Source organism: Oryzias melastigma, linkage group LG6 (genome assembly GCF_002922805.2).
Source record: "Oryzias melastigma strain HK-1 linkage group LG6, ASM292280v2, whole genome shotgun sequence".
NCBI classification, from domain to species: Eukaryota; Metazoa; Chordata; class Actinopteri; order Beloniformes; family Adrianichthyidae; genus Oryzias; species Oryzias melastigma.
Genome location: NC_050517.1, coordinates 1,069,537 through 1,089,675, shown reverse-complemented (window position 1 = coordinate 1,089,675; position 20,139 = coordinate 1,069,537). Strand labels below are relative to the sequence as shown.

The following is a 20,139-nucleotide window of genomic DNA, read 5'->3' as shown; positions in this document are numbered from 1 at the left end:
CTAACCCAGGGGTGTCAAACTCAATCACACAGGGGGCTAAAATCCAAAAACACCTTAGGTCACGGGCCGAACAGGATAAACATTTATTGAACATTTTTAAACTGTAACTTTTTAACATAATTATGAACTAAATATACAGCATTACATGTGATAATGCTAGTTTGAATGCTGTAAGCTGAATGATGCCGCTGAAGATGCTGAAATTGGGCTGCATGGTGGCGTAGTGGTTAGCGCTCTTGCCTCACAGCGAGAAGGCCCCGGTTCAAATCCCGGCTGGGACCTTTCTGTGTGGAGTTTGCATGTTCTCCCCGTGCATGCGTGGGTTTTCACCGGGGACTCCGGCTTCCTCCCACCGTCTAAAAACATGCTTCATAGGTTAATTGGTGACTCTAAATTGCCCCTAGGTGTGAATGTGAGAGTGGATGTGTGTGATTGAGGCCCTGCGACAGACTGGCGACCTGTCCAGGGTGTACCCCGCCTTCACCCTTAAGTAGCCAGGTTAGGCTCCGGCACCCCCGCGACCCCGAAAAGGGAAGAAGCGGTCAAGAAAATGGATAGATGGAAGATGCTGAAATTTAGAGCTAAAAACACCGAAGCTGATAGCTGTAATCACTGAAGCTGGTAGCCAGCTAAAATATTAGCTATATGCTAAATTAGTTAAAAAAAACAAACAAACAAAATAAAATTTAGGTTAGCCAAAACAACTAGCAAGTAGATGAAAAAAATAACTAAACTTCAAAATATATTAAAAAACTGAAAAAAGCCTAAATTAGCAAAAACAGCTAGCATGTAGCTAAAAAGGTAGCTATACTCCAAAATAGTGTAAAAAAAATCTTTATAAATGCCAAAATAGTCCAAAAAGCTAGTAGAATGACAATTTTTGAAACTTTAAAACTGTAACTTTTTACCATAAATATGAATAATAAAAAGGCAGGAATAAATAAATCAACTTAAACCTTAAATAACTCTCAATATTTTACTCTCCATAAAAATATATTTTTTCAAAATTATAGAAGTTAAAAATAAGCCCAAGATAAAATTGGGCCGTTAATGTCAATTAAATAAAATGATCTGGAGGGCCGGATCCGGCGGATCTTTTCATCCCTCATGACTCTGTTCTTCTTGTCACTCATTGAGAAAAGGGTCAGTCAAATTGATCCGATTGTTCCTGTGATTGTATATGATCTGTTAGGATGAAACTCATATTATTCACATCAGATAATAATCTGTAACAGAAATTCAAACGTTTCCAGCGGTCTGTGACAATGAGCTACAGGTCAGACTGGGTCAGAACAGAACCACGATCCAAGCCCATCATCAGGTCGAGAACAGAGAAAATCCAGAGCATCATCATTTCCTAAAAGCGTGTCTGTTTTACTGTTGCACATGTCTCTCTCTCACCACTAGGTGGAGCACACCTTCAGCTTTATGGATATTTCCTCCATCTACATCCCCAGTCACACACAGGTACTCCGTCACGCTCCTCCACTATCAGGGTGTTCTTCTGACTCCTGAGACAGTCATTGTAGAACATCTAAATAGTGATGCATGTCACGTCTTTGCAGATGGATCTGGAGATGGACGGCCAGACTCTGTCCTTCAGTGTTCTCCACACTGATGATCTGGATGCAATAATCGGTCACATGACTGCGTCCCTGAAGAGGATCTTTCCCGATTCCTCCCCAGGGTGGGTCTCCCTCTGCAGCTTGATGCACGCCTGAGGAGACTTTTTACCTTAAGTTGTGATGGTTCAAAGCACCCCCCCACCCCCACCCCCCAGCCTTTCCATTAAATCGACACAGTATTAACATTGGATGAATACAAAAACATTTTCTGTTTGGGCAGAATAGCTCAGGTTTAGTTCTGTTTTGAACATGGTGACGATGAACACATACAGCAATTTAAGCTTCAAAAATTACTTATCGATGACCAAAATACAAAATCTTCTATTTACAAATTTTTGGGAGTTTGAGCTTTTATATTAAATTGTGAGAACAATGATAACTCAACATTTTAAGCGAAAGAATCCTGCCCTTTTTTGACCAATAAGTCACAAGGGAAAAACCTCATATCCACAATGACAAGAATATTTGAAACACATTTTTATTGTTACCTGAAAACAACTTTTTTTCTTTAAATAGGGAGTTTTGCATTTTAGTTAACCCTTTAACCCTTTTCCAGCAACAGCAAAATAACGCACCTTCTTCAAACTACGCAATTAGTGCAATTCCAGTGGATTCTGAAGCTGAAAATTTCAAATTTCAAACATGTTCATTAGACGCTTTTTGTGAGTAGAGCCCAATAGTGTCTTATAAAAGTGCGTAGTGATGGATGAACATGAGTTTTGAACGCATTTCCACAGACGTTTCATTGAAAATAGTTGCTTAAATGTAAGTTTTCGATGGCGGTGTGATCGTAGCTTCAGAGTTAGCCTTTAATTAAACCTTTAACACATGAGATCCAGTGTTTATGTTCTTTGATTTGCTGTAACTTTTCAACCGTTAACATGATCAAGGCTATTCCAGTAGATTCTGACGGAGAAAAGCCGCTTTTCTCCGTCAGAATCTACTGGAATAGCCTTGATCGTATTAAAAAGTTACATTATGTTAAAGGGTTAATCATGTAAGATTGTGGGTAAAAACGAGACGTGTCTTATAGATAAGAACAGAAACACAAACCAGTAAAGACAAACAGTTAAAATACAGCCGGAAAAAGAAAAAAAAGAGGAATCAAGATGTTTTTCTTGCAGATGGGTTTGAAAATGTCAAATGGGAGGGAAGGTTTTGTTGTTGAGAGTGGTGGGTCATTCCAGGCTTCACTCATCTTCACTAAGCATGTTTTCTGTTTAAACACTGAGAGGACCTTCACTCCATTCCCAGTGGATTCACACTTTGGTTCTTATAGTTTAAGAAAAGTGAGAGAAGAAAGGCCCTTCATGAGATCATACAGGATGACACGAACCCCTGACATGCTCGTGATCTATTCTATTGCTTCTTCTCCTTAGAAACCTGCTGAAGACGATTCCTACAGACCTCCAGGAGAGACTCCACGCCCTGACGGAGATGGTGGAGGAGCAGCTGAATGCCCAGCCCAGCCCCTGTGGTAAGCTCTAGTCCACCCTACACTCCTCACTGTGAACACAAGAACAACTTCCTGTAGTTCCGTTCAGTTTTTCCATCTGATTTCATGTTCAAATTCCTTAAACATATCCACACAAAGTCTGTTTTTCTCTAAATACTCAAACACAACCAGAGGAGGCTGCACTTCTGTCAGAGTCCCTGTGGTTGTAACTGTAAGTGTTCTCGTAGAAGTTCCTCAAAAGGTGGAAAAATAATTATCTTATAGTAATATTTCACTTTTTCATTAAACATGTAGATTTAGTATTTATATGTACATATAGATTTAAAGATGTGATTGCATATGTAATTCTGCATCAGATTTAATATTTAAACTTTACATGTTTACATTAGAATCTGCACATATACATGGACACTATTTGTATGTACTAGTAACATATATGTTCACATTTAACATTTTAAAATGTAACTACCCCCCCAAAAAAAAACAGACACAAAAAAGTATTTTTTTTAAGTAAAAAAAAAAAATCTAAAAAATCCTTAGGAGCTCTGTAAAAAAAATTGAAGTAAAAAAAAAGGTTATTAACTAGAACTTGTTTTTCTAAAATTTAAAGTAGTAAAAATATATATTGTTTAGTAACTACATGCAAGATATTAACTGTTTTTTTTTCTTCTAAAAATTAAATTAACAAAAAAATATTTTGATTACTGAATTGAATTTGAATTGATGCGCACTAGTTACTATCTGGTGTGGATCCGTTACTAACCAGAATTATTTTTTTTTTTCAATTTTTGGAAAAAAAACCCTTTTACTTCAATTTTTTTCTTTAATTTCCCTCTAGGGCTCCGTACCTTGGGGTGTAATACACCCAGTCAATATTTTTAAAAACATGTTTTCTAAATGTTTCCCACCGTTTGGTTGTGCAAGCAGTTAAAGGGTTAAATCAGCCTGCTTGTATAGATACATATAGCACCTTCTTTTTCTGCAATACTGCTTGATATTAATGTGATTAATAAATTTTAGTGAATGTGAGAAAACTTGGTTAAATCTGATCAAACTGGCGATTCATTTTAATTTACCAAACTTTTACATTTAGTACCTCATAATCTTGTGAATGGACGCTGCTTTTCTTTAGAGTGTCCAGATCTGGGTTCACAGTTTCACTAACATTTGGATTCAGCAATTCCTCCTTTAACAAGTATATTTGATTTAGAGGTGTGTTTGCTAAGAGAAGCAAGTGTCTTTTCTTAAAGCCTTCTGAAATACAATGGAGTTTATCTAAGTACACTCCTGAGTAACAGGATTTTGGTGAAGTATACTCTGCCTGACACTCAGGTGTTCACAGCACCTCATGCCTCCGTGTTGGACAGATTCCTCTTGTTTGTCGTAGTTGTTCTCTGCTCTGGATCACGTGTGTGTTTGTTGTTGAACAGGAGGGTTCTCAGATACTTATGCTGCTCTTTGTGACTTCAATGAAATGCAGTTCAAGGAGGAGATCCAGTGGGTGAGTAGAGGGACCACACAGAATCATTTTCCTCATTTCAGGTTCCTTTTGGAAGTTTTGAGAATTTTCATTCAAATATATATGTATATTTTCGATTCAGGATCTTGACAACATCTACCACATACACAACAGCAAAGTCTTTAACCTCCAAGACTTCAGTCATTTGGACAGCAGGTAAGAAGAGGATGTTTACGTCACATTGAAGCCTTTCTTACATCATGCTGGTGCTCCTGCTCTCCTCAGAGACTTGGCTTTGGCAGTGGCAGCTTTGTCCTTCAACCAGTGGTTCATCAAGATCCACTGCAAAGAGCTCAAACTGGTATGCTTTCCTTCATCACTTTTTTTAAGAAGAGGGTCGATTGTGTTGAGCGGGTGGAACCAGACAGTTTGGTTCGCTTCGGTCTCCTTCAAGCAGAGCTGTGTGTGAGACCAAACCAAACCTGGTGAAGCCAAATCATGTTTATGGATGAAGCATCGTATGTTCATATAGACATCCCAATGTGCTTCGCAGACATGCAAGAGCTCCTGCAGCATAATTGGAAGATTAAATGTAAATAAATTGCTAAAACACCAAGAATCCCCCCCCAAAGGAGGAAGAAAAAGAAAAAAATATATATAAATTAAACATTACATGAAACTATCACAATTCAGAGATTAATAAGAGGCAGCAGAAAAGAGGGATGTTTTAAGTTTGGACTTGGTGTTCGTGGAGTTTTTAACATGTAATTATGGCATTTTTCTCATGATGGACATGTTTAAAAAAAATTTAAGAATACAATTTGTAATTTCTGAGTAATTATTTATGTATCAAATAAAAAATGCTGTTGAAAAAAGCTCTCTCTTGTGACACAGCAACTGAAATGGGCGACCCAAAGACTCCCTGGTCGGCTCCAATCTGATGCATCCTCTTCCAGACAAGTAGATCCATGAACGTCTTTGTTTTTCTCATCTGAGCTGGAATCTGGATCAAACTGTACGAATGGATAGGATCAAAATTGCTCACTATTTTTGTTATACTGCTAATGCTAGCTTGAGGTTGTAAGAGGCTGTAATCTAGTGGGAGAGAGTGTCAACAAAGGGATGATGGGATTTTAGCCAAGGATTGACACTCTTGCCCACAATCCAGATTCAAATTCTTATTGAACTCCTGCTGCTCTTCAGAAACTATCCTAGAAAACAACACACGTTTTTTTTAAATTGAGTCTAAAAACAGCAATATCATAATGAAATGACCACTGGGAACGATTTTACAACAGATTACAAGATAATTGGAGTGGATCAATAAATATAGAAACAGTTGGAAAACATCTGAGATCATCTGGAAGCTGCTTCCATCTGTGAGCAGCAGAAGTGGTTCTGACTCGGTTCTATCAGTTGATTGTTTCTACAGAGGGTTTGTGATGGATTGGTTAAGAATGCCTGGTACCCTAACCCTATAGTGACTGACTGTCCTGACTCTAGATAACCATTTTTTTTTTTTTTCTTTAACTTTGTGTCTGTCTGTGTTCTCAGTCCATGGACATCCAGCAGCAGCTGACCTTTCTGCTGTCCAGATCTCCAAGTCTGCAGGAGATCTCACTGGAGGGCTGTGGACTAAAATCGTGAGTTCCCGACTAGCCTAAGGACATGTTTCCTTTAGGTGTGATTTGATCATCTTTTAGATAACTTGCATCTTGAGAAGACTTGTATTGAACAATTAAAAGGTAAGAATGTTGGAAAAATTGTGAATAAAGACTCACTGGCCGCTGTATTAGGTGTCCAACTGTCCAACTGCTTTTTAACGCAAATTTCTAATCAGCCAATTATATGACAGCAACTTAATGCATTTAGACATGTAGAAATGGTCAGGAGGATCTGCTGCAGTCAAACCGAGCACCAGAATAGAGAAGAAAGGTGACTGAAGTGACTTTGAAGGTGGCATGGTCGTTGGTGCCAGACGGGCTGGTCTGAGGATTTAAGAAACTGTTGATCTACAGGGATTTTCACCCTCAACCATCTCTAGGGTTTACAGAGAATGGTCAGAAAAAGAGAAAATATCCTGTGAGCAGCAGTTCTGCTGATGCCAGAGCTCATAGGAGAATGGACAGACTGGTTCCAGCTGATAGAAAGACAACAGGAACTCAAATAACCACTGGTTACAACACGTCCAACCTTGAGGCAGATGGACTACAGCAGCAGAAGATCTCACTAAGTGTCACTTCAGTCAGCTAAGACAGGAAACTGTGGCTACAATTCACTGAAACTGGACAAAAAAAGATTGGAAAAACATTGTCTGGTTTGATGAGTCTCAATTGTGACATTCTGATGTCAGAGTTTGGCATCCACAGTCCACAAAAGGCCTCCACAGGCACCAGATCTCAACCCAATAGAGGGATGTTGAGGATTGGGAGAGTGGCATCATGGATATTCAGTCGACAAATCTGCAGCAACCGTGTGATGCTATCATGTAAATATGGATCAAGCTTTCTGAGGAATGGTTTCAGTACCTTGTTGAATATATGCCATGAAGGATTAAGACAGTTCTGAAGACAAAAGGGGGTCCATCCTGGTTCCACCAACATGTACCTGATAAAATGGCAATTTTTCCATCCTAACTCCAGCACAATGATGTCATGGTGAGCTAAAGGGGAGAAGATGAAGAATAAGAAGTATCAAAGCCATCATTCAGGATGAAGTAACAAAGACTTATCCCAGAAATAAGTAAAACATTAGTAAAACATTAGGCAGCAGAAACCACAGGAAAACACAAAGAGGTCAAGCCAAGGGGCCATGGAGCATTTAAAATGACCCATATGCTTCAACCAGAGCTGGTTTCTTCTAATGGTTCTTCTGGCTTATCAGGCATGAACGTTCACCTGAACTTTGCACATTACCACCTATTGCTGTATATAAAGAAAGAGTCCTGGATTGTAGTGAACAATGTGAGCTGTGTGTTGTTTGGACTAAACAAGAGAACTGGGGTCTTCTTGAGGGTCTCTGTTTATTTGCAGATAAACTCTGGTTCGGTTCACTTCAGTGTTACAGTTTTTCCTAAATGCTAAAACACATTTTTTCAAGCATTAGACCAATTTCACCAAACACAATTTTCAAAATACAGGCTAAAAATAAAAGCTCACTTTGAGGGCATAATGAAGATTCTGTTGTCAAAAATAACAGACCCACACGAAATAAAACACACCACAATTCAAAACACTTGACAATGTTCTCAAAAATGTTTATAAAGAATCATGAAGCACCCCCCCCCCCCCCCCCGGATAAATAGCTTAAGCATTTATTTGTTATTTTCACTGTATATCCCTGAATGTCTTGGTGCGGGTCTGGGTCTGGGTCTGGGTCTGGGTCTGGGTCTTACGTAGTGCAGGTCCAGGTGTGGGTATGAGTTTTGGTGCAGGACTAGTTCTGGGTCTGGTTTTGCTTCCTCTAGTATCCATCTCAGTTATTCCAGAGCTGTCCTCAAATTTACTGAAGTTGATTAGCAACAAGTGTCTTAAGTTTTGATCAGTTGTGCGTTGATGGTGACTGCTGTGTTGGAGCAGAATTTGAGTTTTGCCTCTTTGTGTTCACTTTTTGCATGTTGTGAATGCCAAGTGAGTTTTAAAATTGAGAATGTGTCATGTGTTTTGGAAAGAGTTTATTAGAGTTTTGCAAATTGTGTGTTAACTGCAAATTGTGTTTTAGGTTAAGACCAAAGAGTGATGTTTTTGAGAAGAGAGTTAAAGCAGTTGATCAGTTGGTTTGGAGATTGGCACTTAGTGTTTTAGAAATTGGATAAACTGTAAGAGCTCTTTTTGGACAAAAATGCTAAAAAATGAGCAGACAGTTTGATCTGCTTCAGTTGTTGGCGCTCCCTGAGAGCACTGGGTCAAAGCAAACCAGATAAAACAAAAAAAGCATTCCTGCTCAATCAGTGAGACTGTCCCAGACTGTTCCAACCTGGTCCACAGATATAACTGTGCCTGTCCTGGGCTGGAGGGGGCTCTCAGGTAGATCACAGTGATGGTCCAACAGTGAAGCAACTGATGCTGAATTATGAAGAACAGAGAAACAATCTGAAGTAATGAGGACAAGATAAAGACCGAAAAATGTGAAAGCAAATGTGGTCCTCATAAGGTGCGTGGAGTGCTTTGGTCTGTTGCCAGGCTTTTAAAACGTGTTTGACATGTCATGATAACCTTCTGCTATAGGGACTTTGGAGTGAAGATGGCAGCTGCTCTTCAAGAACGCATGTCCTGTCCTCTGCAATCCATCAATCTCTCTGGAAACCCCATTGAAGACAAAGGTATGTTTGTCACACAGATCCACAGTTCAGAGAATGTTTAAAGACAACACACCAAACCCACCGTATGATGTTAGGACCAGAACCTCCTCTGACTGGATCAGTAAACAGAACATATGATGGGAGGCTTTTCTCTTCTCGTGTGTAGGAGTCCTAGCTCTCAGTCCGCAGTTACATCGTCTGGATGAGGGACTCAAACATCTTTCCTTGAGCTGTGTATCAATGACTGCTAAAGGTACACACAAACACACACCTATCATAGACATGAACATGCAGCTCCACTCAGCCTTTACTTCCATGTTACTCAATCAGAACAAGTCTGCCATATTTTTTGGTTGGAAAGCCTATTAGGCGATTAAAAAACAGTGAAAGTTGTTTTGTTCTCATGTGTAAATTAATCCAAGTAGTTCTAGATTGTGTTTCCACGCATTCTACAGACAGGAATGTGATTGATTCAAAATACTGAAGTTTAACCTGATTAAACAACATATTCTCATCCCCAAGTTCTGACGTTTTGGGTGCCCCTAACTCATCATTTTTACGAGCTGGCTGTTCGTAAAATCAACGATCTGCAACCCCAGGGATGTGGTACTGGAATCGGTGCCGGATGGGGGCTGGTCCTCGGGGCGTGTCCAGTAACAGTACTCTAACCCAGTACTTGTTCACGTCCGCTTCGCGCCCAGTACCACATCTGGTACCAGTTCCGGTCCGGTACTGCATCCAGTCTGGTGCCAGGTCATGGTACCCATTACGGGAATTGGGTATCGGTGTGCTCCGCATTGCGGTACTGGACCAGTTCCAGTTTGTGACTCGGAGGTTGGGGACCTGGGATTTAATGGGAACAGCCAGTACGTCAAAAATGATGAGTTGGGGACTCCCAAAACGTCAAAATGTGATGCGGAGGGGTCCTTAAAGTCCCCCATGACATTTTTTTCATTTTAAAAACATGTTTCCAGTAGTGTCTTAATAATGATCATGAAGTTAAAATCCCACAACCTAAATGTCTTAAAAAGCAATATTTCATGTTGATCTGAAGCCTCTGTTTCCAAAATCTCCTCTGAGGGGGTGTGGCTTTTGGAACTGAGCTGAGTAGCTCCACCCCTGATCCCTGATTCTGATGAGGAATTGAAACAGCTGAAAGCTTGTTGGAGATTTTTTTTTTACGCACAGAAGAACAAGTTTGAAGCCTGATGTGTTTGCAGGTCTGGGCAGTCTTGGTACGGTCTTATCCTCCAATAAGATCTTCCCAGCATCTCTGACCCACCTGGATCTGTCAAAGAACCCCGGCAGTCTCTCCACCGAGGATGCCATGGTAAATTTATGTCGACCAAAAACTGCTCCACACATACCCCTGACGTCACTGCTGAGGGCCATCGCACTGAGAAAGAACTTGACTTAAGTCCAAGTCCAGTCTTCTCTTTGTCTTTGGGTATGAAATGACTCACAATGTGGAAATGGCAACTTGGAGCTGAAAAAAGTCAAGAGAGAAAAGCGTTTTGGTGTTCTGTTAGTTGTTTCCTCAAGAGGACACTGGAACCCCAAATCCTAAAGTATGCATGCTGGTTGGACAAAAGAAATGTAGAATAGGTTTCATCAGCTTTCTTGAACTCACCGTATTGTGAATGCAGTTGTTGGGAATGGAATGTGCTAAAGAACAAATGCCACACACTAAGGTCTTTTTATGTTCTTCTGAGCTGTTGGAAGTGGAGCTTTCCCATACCATGACTCTACCACTGCCAGTGAATAACTGAAATATCTCCAGTTCTCCAAATGTTAGTGTTAAAGGCAGGTTCTATTCAAGTATTCATTGTTCTTCATGTTTGTCTTGCAGTTCCTCTTCAGCTTCTTGTCCAGCTCAAACTCGCTGTCCCACCTGGACCTCAGTGACACCAGCTGCCCCCTGGACACGGTCAGTGAGACCAGCTTCCATCTACAATCTAGTCCTTGTGTGTCCAGGAAATAATCTGATGCAAAACAACAGAATTGGGTTGCAGACTCTCTTCCAGGCAGACATGGCTTCTTCATCTTCTGGTCTCACTCATGATCCTCCTTCAGTGAGAGTCTTTACAGTTTAGGGGGTCTTTAAAATTCTCTGTTAGATGATGTTTTGTTGGTGGATCGTGGAAGCAGAGCCTTAGCTCTAACATCTGTCCATCTCTGCTGTGTTCCTGCAGCTCTTCGTGTCTCTGTCTGCTGGCTGCTGCAGCCGACTGCAACATCTGAACCTGGCCAGAAATCCCTTCAGCCACAGGTCACCTCCACAGCTCCAGATATACATACATGCACACACAATTATGCTCTCCTCCACCGTCTTGATTCACATACATTACATTATTGTTGTGTTTTTGAGCTATTGAATGCCAGTTTACCCTTTGACCCTATATAATCATTGGTCTCCTATTTGAAATGCACATTTCTGAGACCCCAATCTCATTAGCATGATTCAAACTTTTCTTAAAAACCGAACGATTAGAACTTAGTCCATATTTTCTGCATAGCTCATCATCATTCCATTAGGGCCAGTAGGAGGGCTTTTCCTGAACATAACAGCAAACATAACATTTGCTAATGTTATGACTTTATGGTGAGAATAACGACTGAGTATTAGGGTCTGCATAAAAGAAACAAATCAAACAATTTTTCATTGTTTCAATAAAGAATCACTTAAAATAATAAATACCAATGGATGAGTTCTTTAAAACTGAATAATAGGACCTGCATAAAAGAAAAAAAAAGAGAATAAAGTCATAAAATTATGAGAAAAAAGTTACATTTTACCAGAAAAAATATTACATTTATGGTTTAAAAAAAATCCTAATTTTATAAAGATAAAGTCATGCTTTTATAAAATGAGTTGTAATTTAATGAAAAGAAGTTATATCTTTAAACGTAAAATAAAGCAGACTCAGTGAGATGTGATGTCCATCATATTTTCTAAATCTTCTGCAACATAATCTAAACAGGCAATTTTCAATTGTCTTTGTTGAAACATTTTGTAAACTAAATGTACATGTTAATTTTTAAAAGCACAACTTTTTCCTTGTAAAATTACTTCTTTTTTTTAACCAAAAATATTTGGCTTTATTCCTTCAAATTGTAAATGTTCTACATTCTTAATAGTAGAACTTTTTCTGGTAACATTTTAACATCTTTCTAATAATTTTACAACTTTATTCTTGTAAAACTGTGACTTTTTTTTACTCATAATTTAATGATCTTATTTATTTATTTTTTTCTTTTTTTCTAATGTTCTGTTGCAAATAACTCTGTATTTATTCACTTTTTTGACAGACTACTTACTGCAATGAACCAATTCAAATTTGTATGATAATAAAATCTTTTTTATTCAGGTTTAAAAAGTTTGTATTAAACTTGAGTTAATAGGTAAATACTGTGCTTTTTGCCCCTAATACTTATGTCAGTATTTCTGCATCCTAAACTAAAATTATTTTGAGAAAAAAAACTTACCAAAATGTATCATAATTGATAATATCTACAGCTCATTAATAAAATATGTTGCATTAAAGGGTTTAAAAAACATCTTAATTCCCAAAAAAATCAAATTTCTGTTAGTTTTGATGCTTACTTGGTTAAAATATATTTTAATTTACTATAAATAGACATAGACATTGTTTTTATTCTCATAATATTGAGGTCAGTAGCACATCAATGGTGAAGATTGAGGGAATCCTTACAAAGATTATAATATAAGTCTATGTAGTGGATAATAAAACAGTGAATGAACAGGAATGGTTCAGTATAAATGTTTAGATGTGAACATAAACACAACATGTGATCTTTTCATCAGATAAACATTCTGACTTTTGTAAATAATCTAAGGATTCGCCTCAGAGAAGTAGTGTCACACTCAAATAAAATCAATATAACCTGTTCTATAGTCTCAGTTACATATTATAGTTAAAATACACGATTAATGTTATAAAATGAAACCATTATAACTTTGTTTTAAATGTGAGTTTATTTTTTTAATCTAAAAATCTCTAACATTTCCTTCAGCAAGATGAAATGTGGTGCTGTACTATCTCTGTAGGCCACCAGAGGGGGCTCTCACATTGTGACCTATTAAATTTGGGGCACAGTAATGTTTGTGTGGTTATGTTTATGGTCTGTGCATGAGATGGACCTTCTTGCCAGGTCATCATAGTAATTGAGAATTAATCCTCCTGGTGAAATACAGGTTAAATTAAAATGTAATTTTCTTTTAATAATGAGGCTCTTCAAAAGGAGAAGCTGTAGTCCAGACTGACTTTCTTGAGCAGAGAAGATGCTGCGAAAATAGTGGTAAAAAAGATTTATGAGACAAATTGGGTCTGGACTCCTTGTTTATCTGCAGAAAAGTGCGGGATGTGACCAGGAGCATTCAGCAGTTCTTCAGTCAGAGTTGGGAGCTCAAATACGTGGGTCTGTCTGCAACCAAGCTTCCTGCTCAAGCCCTCAGGTGTGTCTTCTCCAAACCAGTTCAGAAATCTTTACTGTTCTAGGGAGCAGGAGATCTTAAAGTTCTGTCTTATTTGTATTTTGCATTCTCTTAAAATCTCCACCAAATGACAGTATTTTTAGTAAAGTCAACAGCAAACTACTTTTCTTTCATTGGCTTTTTTAGCATCTGACGCTGATTTGGGAAACTAGTTGTTGAAGGTGTTCTCACTCTACTTTTTAATGTCAAAGTCAAGGTCCGGGGGGGTGGATTCGGCCCTCTAGCTAATTCTATCCGGCCCTCCAGATCATTGTATGTTATTGTCATTAATTGCCCGATGTTATCTTGCTCTTATTTCTAAATCGTACAATTTTGACAAAACATGTTTTTATGGAGAGTAAAATATTGAAAGTTAGTTAAGGTTAAAGTTGATTTAATCTGGACTAATATTCCTGCCTAATTATTGTTAATATAATAATGTTAAAAAGTTACGGTTTAAAAGTTTTAAAAATTTTAATTCTGCTATCTTTTTGGACTATTTTGGCATTTACCTAGATTTTTTAGGCTATTTTGAGGTTTAGCTAATATTTTAATCAACACGCTAGCTGTTTTGGCTAATTCAGGCTTTTTTTTAGGCCGTTTTGGAGCTTACCTAATATTTAGGCTACGCGCTAGCAGCTGTGCCTACTTTAGTCTTTTCTTCAGTTTTTAGGCTGTTTTAGAGTTAGGCTATTTTTTCAGCTACATGCTAGCTGTTTTGGCTGACTTAATTATTTTTTAGGCTAATTCGGCATTTAGCTAATATTTTAGCTGGCTATTAGCTTCAGTGTTTTCAGCTAACAGCTTCAGCGTTTTCAGCTATCAATTTCAGCATCTTCAGCTATTAGCACTGACATCTTCAGCGGGCAAATTCAGCTTACAGCATTCACACTTGCATTATCGCATGTAATGCTTTATATCTAGTTCATAATTATGTTAAAAAGTTTCGGTTTTAAAGTATTAAAATGTTAGCTTTAGCGTGTTCAATAAATGTTTGTTGTTCGGCCCGCGACCTAAGGTCTGTTTTGGATTTTGGCCTCCTGTGTGATTAAGTTTGGCTTTGAGTTGTAATGCATCTCTCATGTTCATGGACATCCACTGAGGACATAAAGCCTGTTCCCTTTCTGCCTTTTCTCTATGATGGGGATCAGGGTCAGAGGTCACATCAGCCTGTCCAGATGACTGTCACCTTTAGATGACCAGAGGCTTTTTTTGAGCTAGAACAGAGCTACGGAGCTGCAGCCACTCACTGTTCTTCTTGCTTTGCTGTCAGGTTGCTGCTGCAGGGTCTGGCCACCAACAATCGTCTCCTTGGCCTGGAGTTGGACCTCAGCAGCTGTGAGGTACATAACCCCCCCGCTCATGCACACATTTATGTTTTAGAGTGAATTGAACAGGAAGAGCGAGCATCACCCCATTCCTGTGTTTCAGCTGCGCTCGGCGGGGGCTCAGGTCATACAGGAGCACATCTCTGAGGCCACCGCCATCAAGAGTCTGGACATCTCTGACAATGGTAGGCCACACAAACTGGTAACCACACAAACTCCAAAACCTCCTCTACAGTGCCCCTCTCAGCGTTGAGGGGCTTGACCATGTGGGGGCGCCACTCTGTGCAGTTCCATCCTTATTGTGGGAGCTGATTGACAGATGGTTCTGACTTACATCACCTAAATGAGTTAGATATAGCAGACTCAGCACCTCCTACAAGAATTTAGTCACAAGCTACATTAGGCATCAAGCTGCCACTAGGGGCGCTGTAGAGGCCATTCATCAGTCGAAGTCAATCACACAAGGGGAACAAAATCCTAAACACACCTTAGGTCATGGGCTGAACCGGATAAACATTTATTAAACACACTACATTTTTAAAACTATAACTTTTTAACATAATTATAAACCAGATGTATAGTATTTCCTGTGATAATGCTAGTGTGAATGCTTTAAGCTGAATTTTGCTGCTGAAGATGCTAGTGCTGATAGCTGAAGATGCTGAAATTGATAGCTAAAAACACTGAAGCTAAAAGCTGAAAACACTGAAGCTGATAACCTGCCAAAAATATTAGCTAAATGCTAAATTAGCCTAAAAAACAAACACAAAAAACTTAGCTTAGCCAAAACAGGTAGCATGTAGCTGAAAAAAATAGCTAAATTTCAAAACAGTATAAAAAATACAAAAAAAAACTAAATCAGCCATAACAGCTAGCATGTACATATTAGCCTTACTCCAAAATAGCCTAAAATATGTTTAAAAAAAACGAAATTAGATAAAACAGCTATCATGTAGCTGAGATATTAACTAAACTCCAAACTAACCAAAAGAAATCTTAATAAATGCTAAAATATTCCAAAAACCTAGGAGAATACCCATTTTTAAAACTTTAAAAACATAACTTGAACATAAACACGAATTGAAAAAAGGTAAGGATATTATTTCAACTTAAAACAAAAAAAAAAAACGTTTATTATTTTATTCTCCATAAAACATATTTTAACAAAATTATACAAGTTAATATCATGGAGGCTGTTTCCAAATTTCCTCACTATTTAGTTCACTGTAGGAGGTTTTCCATTTTGTTGAGCTGAATTCTTAAATCTAGTGCTCTGGAATAAATAATTATAATATTAATTAACATAATAAGTCAATGTGTTGTGTATAAATGTTTTATTGAAGGAAAAAAGAACAATCAGTGAATATCAATGATGTTTGTAAACGCAATCACTTCAGAAGTTCTTCTTTTTGAGAGTCCTAAATATGAAGCAAATTTAAACCTAATCACTTTAGGAGACTATGATATGGATAATCCAGCATAACAAAAGATACTGGAAGAAATTTAATAGGAACTGTCATGCACACTAAATTCATATTCAAAGTAACATGTTTCCATGATAACAAAAATACAAAAAATAGCACACAGGTTTGAGTTTTTTCTTTTTTCTAATACAAGATAGAAATTATGAAAAAAATCCTTTGATTGCTGAGTTAAAGTTTATCACCAAAAGATCACCAAAATGTCATCTTACTTTTGACCTTTTCTACTGATAATCATAATCCAACATGTGAAACACAGATGAATCTGTGCTATGAAAACTGTTGGTTTATGTAATACTCTCCTGAGCTGAGCCCTTTAAAGGTCTTCCTGTAGACCTCCTCGTTTCTCTTCATGTCCTCCTTCTCCTGGATCTTTACTGGCAGTTTCCCACTGACTGTGGAGGATTTCCCTCCATGTTCCTGCATCTTGACCATAAATTAAACTGTCTGTTAGCAAATTTAACCAATTATTCTGGAAATATTGACTTTCAGGTGCTTAAACATGTCAGAAAAATGTGTTTTGTTCTGCAGGTTTTGAAAACCACATGGTGACGCTGGTTCTGTCGGTGGGTCGATGTCCGTCTCTGCGTCAGCTCTCCTTGGGGAAGAACTTCGCCATGAAGTCCAGGTGTGGGGGAGGTTACCGTGGAGCAACGGGGGCTGCTGGTTGGGAAGTTCTGTGTGATGAGAAAACACAGGACGAAGAAGATCAGACACCGCTTTAGGTGTTCATCTGACAAATCCTGAGGTTTAGGGTCTGCTGCGATGTAATGAAGCACAGGAGCATGCACGTTTGCACTTTTGCACCTCCCAGGGTTGACAGAAGTTCTCACCTTCTTGAAACCAGTTGGTACTTCCTACTTGGAACAGGACAGTGGAGGGGTTACTATGTCCAGTGATTTCTACTGTCAATGGGGTAGACCAGTAACAAAAGCTGAAGAGATGTGAGACCTGGATTTCAGATGAACTTGGAGAGGGTCTGTTGGGGGCAGGTTGGATGTCTTGGCCTATAAGCACAATCTGGGGATACAGAAACATACTCAGGAACATCCTCCTTAAAGAGCAACCAAACCCTAAATCTACTTTTTTGGCTGTTGACCTCTATAAATTGGGCTTTAAAAAACCTGTCTATTGGTCAATTTTTTGATAAATTAAAATATAATTTTTTAATTCTTAAAATATAGTCAAAAACCATCTGTGTGCTGCCCTCTACAGGCTGAATTGAGGTATTACAGCTGAATTTTCTGATTGGTCAAACCATGTTAGTTTCAGAAGTCTCACGTAAAGATCTACAGCTGCAGTAATGATAACAGTCCTGTTCCCCACCCCCACCCTCTGACTGGATTTTCAAATTTCAGCTATGGGTGGAGTCAGCCTCCAACTTCCCTGTTTGGTTACCCTTTAATTGTAGGCCGCCAGAAACCATTGTATAATGACACAGTACGCCCGCCTTTTCCCGGCGTGGCAAAAAAGCTGTGATGCATTGACCTTGGTTCTGACATTCTCCAGCATGTACAGGTAGTCTGAGTGGCAAACGGAAGGAGATTCAGAACGGATGTTAGCTACTGTTATCGCCTCCTCAATGTCCGTGTTGAGAACTGCAAAATGGGCAAACTGGGGATGGATGAACTTGAGTAGAGATGTGGCAGCAGGTTCAGAGCATCAGCATTGGTGTTCTTGGATCTGGGTCTGCAGGACAGGGTCAAATTAAAATGGCTGATAGACAAGCTTGGTGCAAATTCCCCTCTTAGCAGTCCTCAAGGATCTTGTGGTCAGTGTGAGGGTTGTGCAGTGTAGTCTTCACTCCAGTGTTAATGTTGATCCCCCACAGCTGGTATTAATTAATGAGTATATGTTATCAGTATATGGTATTCAGTTCTTCATAGTCAGGTCATCTGCTGTGTCACCTTCTTGTTTCTCCATGAGTTTTGCCATCTTCCAGTTTACACACACACACAGCTGATGGGTTCCTTTCTCCTCCATGGTTTCCTCTGGCAGAGCTCTCTCTGATCTTCTTCATCGCATTGCCCAGCTCATCCAGGATGAAGAGTGTGTGAGTTACACATTTTAACGGCGGCGCCCCACTGCTGATCGTCTTTATGAGTTCATGCTGATCTGCATGAGTTGTGTGTCTGCAGCCTCTGCAGTCTCTGTCGGTGTGTGACTCCAAGCTGAAGTCAGGCGTGCACATCCTTCTGAGCGCCCTGGGCGGCCACGCCGCTCTGACCGAGCTGGACATCAGTGGAAACAACATTGGAGACACAGGAGCCAAAATGCTGGGCAAAGCCCTGATGACCAACACCAAGCTGAGGTACAGGCGCACGTGCACACTGCGTCAGTGGCTTTGATCCTGTTCCACAAGCAGAAATCCTGTTGTTTTCTCCAAATATGGCTGAGATTTGACTCCTGTTCCATGGTGAGCAGAGAAGGTTATCATCACAGGAAATGCTCTTAAGCCGTCATAAAGTCCCTCTAAAACATTTTCCTATACAAAGACAGCTTAAATTATTCTCAGAAAAACCTCTGCTGTAAGGAAAGAAGTGTGTTCTATTGTGATTTATTGAAGACTGTTGTGTCTTAAGAGAAAAGGCCAAATTATAGCAAGTTCTTTAATCAGTCCATTTGATTACTAAACTGCCAATTTCAGTAAGAGCTTTTACCGAGCTTAATTCCTAAGATAATGAGCAAAATCTTTTTTAAGAGAACAGAAACAGTAGAGAGGCTTGCTAAATATTTAAGCAGTCATTGTCTGAACCCGCTGAAATCCTGTTAGGGGTTATGAGGTTGCTGGAGCCTATCCCAAATACTGTTCAGGATGCACGCAGAACAGGACGCCAGTCTGTCATTCTGTCATTCTTAGACTAGCCATAATTCAAAGTCACTCTGAAACGTTTAGTTTAATGCCACAGATGTTGCACGTTTTGAGGGAGTTTGCATGCTGACAGCGGGAATGTCCTCCAGATCTGTTGCTCATGACTTCAGTGGTCATTACTCCATCATCAGCTGTCTCCAAAAGTGCGTCAGAGAATTTGCCTATATATCCAATAAGCCTCACAACCACTGCTCACATAATATCACACCAGTTCAGGATCTCCACATACAGTATGTTCACCTCCTAGACCATATGTGTCAAAGTCCAGGCCCGGGGGCCGGATCCGGCCCTCCAGGTAATTATATCCGGCCCTCCATCCATCCATCCATCTTCTTGACCGCTGCTTCCCTTTCGGGGTCGTGGGGTGCCGGAGCCTATCCCGGCTACTGAAGGGCGAAGGCGGGGTACACCCTGGACAGGTCGCCAGTCTGTCGCAGGGCCTCAATCACACACACATTCACACCTAGGGGCAATTCAGAGTCACCAATTAACCTATGAAGCATGTTTTTTTTATCACTTTATTTTATTGTTATTGATGGCCCGATGTTAAATTTGACAAAATATATATTTTTAGCCTGTGACAGACTGGCGACCTGTCCAGGGTGTACCCCGCCTTCGCCCTTCAGTAGCCGGGATAGGCTCCGGCACCCCCGCGACCCCAAAAAGGGAAGAAGCGGACAAGAAGATGGATGGATGGATATATTTTTAGCACAGTATAATATTGAAAGTTATTTAAGGTTTAAGTTGATTTATTCTGGAATACTATTCCTGCTTTTTTTATTATTCATAATTATGTTAAAAACTTAGGGTTTTAAAGTTTTAAAAATGTAGTTTTAGAGAGTTCAATAAATGTTTATCCTGTTCGGCCCACGACCTAAGGTGTGTTTTGGATTTTGGCCCCTTTTCTGATTGAATTTGACACCTCTGTTCTAAGACCAGTCACTCGGACAGCTGCCGATACAATCACTTTGCCAAACCAAAGAATTTCCGCACAAACTGTCAGAAAGCGTCTCAGGGGACCTCATCTGGATCCTCATCCTGGTCATCCATGTTGGGGTCTCAACGAAGATGACAATGTGAGGATGCTGGCACGTTGGAGAGGTGTTATCTTGTTGGATAAATC

General features: G+C 39.4%; 1 protein-coding gene across 1 annotated transcript in view; it reads left to right on the top strand.

Annotated features, from left to right (window-relative positions):
• Positions 1–20,139, top strand: part of carmil2 (capping protein regulator and myosin 1 linker 2) — a 62,647-nt gene that overhangs the window by 4,646 nt on the left and 37,862 nt on the right. The window contains exons 4-21 of the mRNA XM_024282369.2: positions 1,408–1,467; positions 1,566–1,687; positions 3,005–3,102; positions 4,512–4,582; positions 4,683–4,756; positions 4,826–4,901; positions 6,095–6,183; positions 8,767–8,861; positions 9,007–9,093; positions 10,061–10,170; positions 10,690–10,767; positions 11,033–11,109; positions 13,213–13,317; positions 14,609–14,678; positions 14,767–14,848; positions 16,676–16,772; positions 18,143–18,197; positions 18,283–18,455. Of these exons, the coding sequence (XP_024138137.1) occupies positions 1,408–1,467; positions 1,566–1,687; positions 3,005–3,102; positions 4,512–4,582; positions 4,683–4,756; positions 4,826–4,901; positions 6,095–6,183; positions 8,767–8,861; positions 9,007–9,093; positions 10,061–10,170; positions 10,690–10,767; positions 11,033–11,109; positions 13,213–13,317; positions 14,609–14,678; positions 14,767–14,848; positions 16,676–16,772; positions 18,143–18,197; positions 18,283–18,455 (1,619 nt within the window). The remainder of the gene's footprint in view (positions 1–1,407; positions 1,468–1,565; positions 1,688–3,004; positions 3,103–4,511; positions 4,583–4,682; positions 4,757–4,825; positions 4,902–6,094; positions 6,184–8,766; positions 8,862–9,006; positions 9,094–10,060; positions 10,171–10,689; positions 10,768–11,032; positions 11,110–13,212; positions 13,318–14,608; positions 14,679–14,766; positions 14,849–16,675; positions 16,773–18,142; positions 18,198–18,282; positions 18,456–20,139) is intronic.